General features: G+C 69.9%; 3 protein-coding genes across 3 annotated transcripts; 2 read left to right on the top strand and 1 right to left on the bottom strand.

The window, feature by feature from the left end:
- Window positions 1-53: 53 nt before the first annotated feature.
- On the top strand, window positions 54-275 carry CHLNCDRAFT_15257 (hypothetical protein; the record flags this gene model as incomplete). The annotated part of the gene is made up of 1 exon (XM_005852090.1): window positions 54-275. A coding segment is annotated over one exon (222 nt), but the record flags the coding sequence as incomplete, so codon positions are not given.
- Window positions 276-1,568: 1,293 nt separating this feature from the next.
- On the top strand, window positions 1,569-2,531 carry CHLNCDRAFT_133286 (hypothetical protein; the record flags this gene model as incomplete). Its single annotated transcript, XM_005852089.1, has 2 exons — window positions 1,569-1,654; window positions 1,787-2,531. The coding sequence occupies 2 exons, from the start codon at window positions 1,569-1,571 to the stop codon at window positions 2,529-2,531; spliced, it is 831 nt and encodes a 276-aa protein (XP_005852151.1).
- A 906-nt stretch (window positions 2,532-3,437) lies between these two features.
- CHLNCDRAFT_133284 (hypothetical protein) lies at window positions 3,438-5,056 on the bottom strand (the record flags this gene model as incomplete). The annotated part of the gene is made up of 3 exons (XM_005851757.1): window positions 3,438-3,842; window positions 3,938-4,069; window positions 4,271-5,056. The coding sequence occupies 3 exons, from the start codon at window positions 5,054-5,056 to the stop codon at window positions 3,438-3,440; spliced, it is 1,323 nt and encodes a 440-aa protein (XP_005851819.1).
- Window positions 5,057-6,544: the final 1,488 nt, after the last annotated feature.

Genomic DNA, 6,544 nt, shown 5'->3' with positions numbered 1-6,544 from the left:
TATGGCCTCCCTCCCTCCCCTGCCTCCCTCCCTCCCTGCCCCTCCCTCCATGCCTGCAGGCCCTGGACGAGCAGGAGCTGGCGCATGTGTTGTGCCGCCCCAGGAACGCGCTGTCCAAGCAGTACTCGGGCATCTTTGGGAAGAACGGTTGCCGCTTCCACGCCACCCCCGCCGGCGTGGCCGCCATTGCGCGCGAGGCGCGGACCAAGGGGGTCGGCGCCCGCGGCCTGCGGTCCATCCTGGAGCGGGCGCTGCTGGAGGCGATGTTCCATGTGGGTGTGGGGCTGAGGCGGGGGCGCAGGAGGGCCGCTGGGGCTGCCCCCGTGCCCTGCGCTGCCTGCCCCTGTGCCCCTGCCCCAGCTGGCCCTTCCCCAGCCGGCCCGCCCTGCCTGGCTGCCGGCTGTATGAGGTTGCCGGCTGTGTGAGGCTGCGGGTTGTGCCGCGCGGAGCCGCGGGTTGTGCGGGAGCATGCGACGCCCGCCGGCCATCCCCTGCCGCACACACCCACACCACACGACTGCACCTGTGGCCCACCCCCGCCCCCGCAGGCCGCCGACGCGGATGTGGAGGGCGTGGTGCTGCACGGCCTGCCCGACGGGGGGCTGGCGCCCGCGCACATCTGCCGCGGCGCGGGATCCTTCGAGGCCCAGCTCCGCACCATCGGCGAGCCGCTGCCCGCGGCAGACGGCGGCGGCGGCGGCGGCGGCGAGGGCGAGGGCGGCGAGGGCGAGGGCGGCCCCGGCCAGGAGCGGGAGGAGCTGCCGCAGGCCGCCACAGTCAGCTGAGCGCCTGCCGCGCGCCCCGGGCATCCTGCCGGGCGTGCGTGGAGCGCTGCCGCCTCCAGCGCCGGCTGGGGCTCCCACCTCCGCCTCCTCCCACTCTCACCTCCGCCTGCTCCCAGCCTGTGCCCCGATGCGCCCCGATGTCTGGCCCGCCCTGCCGGGCCCCGCCCTGCTATTCCTCCTCCCCCTGTTGTGCTTTGCTGTACCATCATCACCGCTGCTCTGCGCTGTGGCCTCACCCGCCCAGGGTTTTTCCTCCCGTGCCGCTGCCCACCGGCGCGGCCACAGCCCGCCTGCTGTGCCAACCTGCCTGCCTCCGCCCGCGGTGCGCTGCACACGCCGGGGCGGCTGCTGTTGCGCTGTTGCCACACCTGCCTGTATGCCACACACCGCCCTCCCTGTGCTTCGTGTGCCCCCCGTGCACACAAAGCGCCCCCTTCTGCCACCCATTTCGTCTCTCTTATTGTGTTTGCCTGCCGCCTCCGCATCCCGCAGCGCATGCACCCCCCTAGCGACGCACATTCTCTGTACTACGCACCCGCTGCCCCTTCTCTCTGTAATGCTACTACGCGCCAGGAGCCTGCAGCAGGGCAGAGGCGCAGCGCATGCCATCTTGCGCAGTGTGCCTCTTCGGCTTCGACTGCTCGCAAGTTCAAGGGTCGATGCCGGCGGGGCGCTGAGCTGGGCAGCAGGAAAGAGCCGCGCCCTGGATGCTCCTGGCCTCTGCCCGTCTTCCTAGTTGCTGTGTTCACCATTCACCGCAAGATGCTCGCACAGCTGCCCACCATGGCGCCCCCAGGCCCCCCAGACTGGGGCGAACTGCCCGAGGAGCTGCTGTGCCGTGTGCTCTCGCTGGCTGGCAGGGACCAGGGGTGAGTGAGCCAGTCGAGGCAGCAGGGGAGCCTGCCGTTGGGTTGGGTGTGCTGCGGCACAGCCACGTGCCGCAGCAGGCCACCGGCCGGCGCCCACCACCTGACCTTCCTGCGCCGGGCCCTGCGCTGCAGCCCCATCGTCACGCTCGTCAACCGGCGCTGGCGGAGCTGCTTCTATGCGGAACCCAGCCTGTGGAGGAGCCTGGAGATTAGGCCCGGCACGCTGGCCGCCCTGAGCGCCCCCGACAAGCGGGGGTGGTTTGCCGGCAAGCTGCGCCTGGTGCGCCTTGTCGGCCCGCTGCTGCAAGAGCTGCGGCTGGTGGATGCAGAAGCTGTCATCGAGGATGCAGCCGGCAGCACGCCCGGTGCCTGGCGGCTGGCAGACCTGCTGCGCTGCCTGGAGGCCAGGGAATTCAGCAGCCTGGCCATCATCAGAAACTTGGGGCGCGACGTCTTCGAGGACGGCTTCCCATTCCCGGAGCTGCACCGCCTGATGCAGACAACAAAGCTGGACCTGGCGGCTGGCCGCCTCACACACGCGGCACAGCTGCTGGGCGGCTTGACGCAGCTGCGCCACCTGAGCTGCATCTTTGGCAACCCGCCGCCCGACGAGTTCGCTAGCGTCGTGGCCCAGCTGGCGCACCTTGCAACCCTGAAGCTCTATGCCCCCGCCTTCCCGCCCCTGCAATCCCTGACGCGGCTGCAGCACCTGCGGCACTGTTCGCTGTGGTGTCATTGGGGGCCTGATGCGCCGCTGCCAAGCCCGTCCCTGTTCCCCAGACTGGAGTCTTGCAGCCTGAAGGCCATCTGGGGTCGGCTGCTGGAGGTGAGCCAGCAGCCAGGAGCGAGCAAGCTGGCAGCTGCACCTGCCCTCTAACCCATGCTGTGCTTCTTCACTGTGGGCAGGTGGAAGGCTGTCTGCTGAAGAGTTGCAGCCTGACGGAGGCAGTGGGTCTTGGTGTGCGCGGCTTCCATCTGAGGCTGGGGGGCGTGCAGCGGATGCAGTCCCTGGAGCAACTGCTGGAGGCAATGGGCGGCGCAGTCGCCCCCATGATTGCTCTGGACCTGGTGGAAAGCCACCTGCCCGAGCCCGCGCTGCGCCACTGCAGTCATGCGCTGTCAAACGTGCGTTGGCTGAGGCTCCCCAACTGCAGCTTTGGCGATGGTGGGGCGGACGCGGCCCTTCAGACCATGCTGCCGCAGGCAGCCCGGCTGAGCATGCTGGGCTTGGCAGGCTGCCTGCGCGGAACCCTCTCGGCCCGCTCCCGGGCTGGGACAACAGGACTTGAAGCTCTCATATTAGCGAACAATGACCTCACGCAGATTCCAGCCGGGGGATACCTCACAGGTGCCGCACGTCCCTGTCAGCCTTCCAGCCTGCTTCTTGATCAGGTGTGGCTGCTGAGCTCCCTCGGAATGCCGGCGCAGGGCTGACGCACCTGGACCTGAGCAGGAATGCGTTCCGGCACCTGCCGCCTGCGCTCGCGTCTGCGGCCGCGCTGCAGCATCTGCTGCTGAGCGGCAACACTGGGCTGGAGCTGACCGGCGATGACGTCAGCGGCGGCGGCGTGCTGGCCCGCCTGCCGCACCTGGAGCGCATCGAGCTGGACGCCGAGGCCGCCAGCTGCATGCCCGCCTCCGTGCGCCAGTTCCTGGGCAGCAGGCTGGAGATCAGCACTGCCTGGGCAGGCGCCTGAGCATCAATCGCGACACTCGACTCAGCGCCACAACTTGCTTCCCAGCCAGGCTTGCATGCACTGTGCCCTGTACATAATGCCCCCTGTTACACTTGCATGGACGCGGAGGAGGGGCGGCGCCGCAGCATGGGCACCGCGATCGTGCGCAGCGTGCACAGCGCGGCCAGCAGCGGCGGCACCGCCAGCATGGCCAGCAGGTGGGCGCCAAAGTAGCGCACGGACGGCGTGCCGTACAGCGCGCACAGGCACTCGCGCTCCCCCACCTCCACCTCCGCCTGCTGCTGCAGGATGAGGTGCCAGGCCAGCTCCAGTGCCTTGGCAGCCTGCCTGGACCCCAGCGCCGTGCCGGCCAGCCAGTCACGGGCCGCAGAGTAGAACTCGAGAGGGTGGTGCCGGATGGCGGCGGCGCTGGTCACGAACTCGGAGCAGCAGGGGCCCGACACCACGGCCGGCAGCGGGCCCAGGTGCGCCCCGAAAAACTCCTCCCACGCCTGCGGGCGCAGCAAGCGAGGCAGGAGGGGAGCGGCGGGTGGGCGGCAGCAGCGCAGGGCCGCTGCCGTGGCCGCGCAGGTGTGGGCAACGCAACAGGCATGCACGGCGGCGGCAGCGGGGCGAGCGTGGCACCCGCCTGCGCCAGGAAGCGGGCCGCCGGCTGCGCCCACGGGCTGTTGGCGCTGAGGTTGGTGGGCAGCACGCGGAAGCTGAACTCTCCTCCCGGCTGCGCGGCAGGCAGGCAGGTTGGCAGGCAGGTTGGCAGGCAGGCAGGCAGGCAGGTGGGCTTGGAGGCAATACATATGCAATGGCTTGCGGGGTCGGCATCGGCAGGAGTGCTGCCGGGGCTGACCGGGCGCACGCGGCGCCGCGGCGCACCCCCCGCCGCGCCCTGCACCCTGCAAGCTCCCCAGCGGCGGCGCCTCACCGGCCTGCACTGAGCGCCCAGGTAGCCTCTCGGCAGGCGGGCGGGCGGCTGCTGCAGCAGGTGCTGCAGCACCCAGGTGTTGGGCACGCGGCTGTGCCGCCCGCTGTAGCCGCGCAGGAAGGCGACTACGTCTGGCAGCCGCTCATACTCCTCCACTATGGCTGTCAGGTAGGCAAGAGCCTCCTCGCCCTTGCCCTCCCCCGGCACGCTGCGCTGCTCCACGGCCGTGGGGGCCCACGCCGCCTCCCCGTCCCCCGCATCCCTGATCAGCGCCGTGAGGAACGACTTGTGCCGCGCCTTGGCCTTGCCGCCGCGCGCCTTGCCCGGCGGCGCCCCGCCGCCACCCGGCGCCGGCTTGGCAGCGCCGAGGCTGCGGCGGCGGCCGCCGCTGCTGCTGCTGCTCGCGTCCCAGTCGCTGCCGCTGCCGCTGCCGTTGCCGGCGCTGCCGGTACTGCCGCCATCCATGCGGTACACCAGCACGCTGGCGCTGGCTGACCTGGCGCGGATGGCATCCACAGCGTACTGCACCCAGGCGGTGTCTGGGCTGGCGCTGGCCACCACCACCTTGAGGCTGGCATCCGGCGGCACATAGCTGACGTCGCCCTGCCGGTCGCGCCCGCCAGAGCTCCTCACCGCGGGACAGGCGGCGGCGGAGCTGGGCGTCCCGCTCGCGCCGCCCCAGCCCGTCTGCTGGAAGATGAAGAGGGAGGGGAAGAAGAGCACGGCCACCACGCCCAGCACGGCAATGCCGGGAGACCAGGCCTTGGGGGCCGAGCGCGGCGGCATGTGGCGGGGCGGGCGGCGCCGCGCTGCGCGGCGGGCGGAGGGAGGGCAGGGCGGGCGGCGGGCTGTGGCGGCAGCTGGCGGCGCGGCGCTGGGGAGGATGTGCCGATGGTGCAGTGGCACGCCTATTCAACACCAGATTGGCTCACCGCGAGGATCAAGCTCGGGGGGTTGGGCAGCGATCAAGGGGGGACGCTTCCAGCTGCTCATACGATCATCGCATGTTGCTGCACAAGGTCTGCAGCTGCTCTTGTTCAAGCGCAGGCGAGGCGTGATGTGCCCCGTGGCACAGCATGGTCCCAAAAGATGAAGTAAGTTCGCGGTAAACCGGAGTGATGCCGCGGCCAGGAACATGCTGGACGATCCGGATACAGCAATACACGTAAATTGGATCCTCCGGCGGCCTGCAAACCGAGTGCCGGCAAACCTGTGCTAACAGAGTAGCCCGTTCGAGTTGTGCCTGGCCACCCACGCCCCTGCTGCTCTCCACGCCGTCCACCTGACATTTATCGCCTCCCTCGGCTTCCTTAAAGCCACCGGCTGGCCCAGTCCCCTCCCCTCCTTGCCAGCATCTGGTTGTCAGGGCCCCCCTCCACCGCTGCCCCAAATGGCGTCGGCAGCCTCCATTTCACCGAGAACGGCACGCCCATGCACCGCAGCAAGCAGTAGGGCGCGGGGCAGCGGCCGTGGGCGCTGTGTAGTGTTGGCAGCGGGACGGCACATGCAGGCGGTGCCCCCCGCCCCTCTGGGCGCCATCTTGCTTGTGTGGGCTTAAAGTCTGGTAAAGCAAGAACTAGCTTGCAACATAGACTCCCCGCCGAAACGGGACGGGAACCGGGCGAAAGCAGAGAAAGCAATAAAACAGGGGTGGAGCAAGGCGACATGCAACGCAAGCAGCTGACAGGGCACGCATCGAAACGTGTGTATGACTGGCAAAGTGGCATGGCGCATTGGGGAGAAACGCAACGGTACGGGAGCATGGGCTGGCCAAACGGCAGTGCGGAACGCTAGGTCACTAGAAAAGCAGGGAAAGGCGCACTATGTATGCAATGAGGGCAGCCCCGGCTCGGGGCCGTTGAGAAAGCAGTGGGCGGGAGGGGGGAGGCCCCGGTGTGGGCGGGCCCCATCGAGGGGGGATGGGGCGCGCAAGCGGCCAGATGGGGCGGGGCGCGGGCGGCAGTGGAGTCCTGCGGCTGGGTGGGATATAGGGCAATGAGCGTTGAGCAGTGTGCGATGAGCAATGAGCAATGAGCAGTGAGCAGCCCCTCCCTAAACAAAGTGAAGCGCAGGACGGGGTCCGGTGGATGGGAGGCAAGGAAACGCGGGGGGTTGCCACGTGCGCTACCGCCGCCGCCGCAGGCAGCACCCCTGCGGCGGCGGCAGCGGCAGCAAGCCGTGGACCCAAACGCCGTGCCGTCGCCGCCGCAGGCAGCACCCCTGCGACGGCGGCGGCAGCAAGCCGTGGACTGAAACGCCGTGCCGCCGAGTCTC

This window comes from Chlorella variabilis (assembly GCF_000147415.1).
Source record: "Chlorella variabilis unplaced genomic scaffold CHLNCscaffold_1, whole genome shotgun sequence".
Lineage (NCBI taxonomy): Eukaryota > Viridiplantae > Chlorophyta > Trebouxiophyceae > Chlorellales > Chlorellaceae > Chlorella > Chlorella variabilis.
This window is presented reverse-complemented; position numbering and strand designations above follow the sequence as displayed.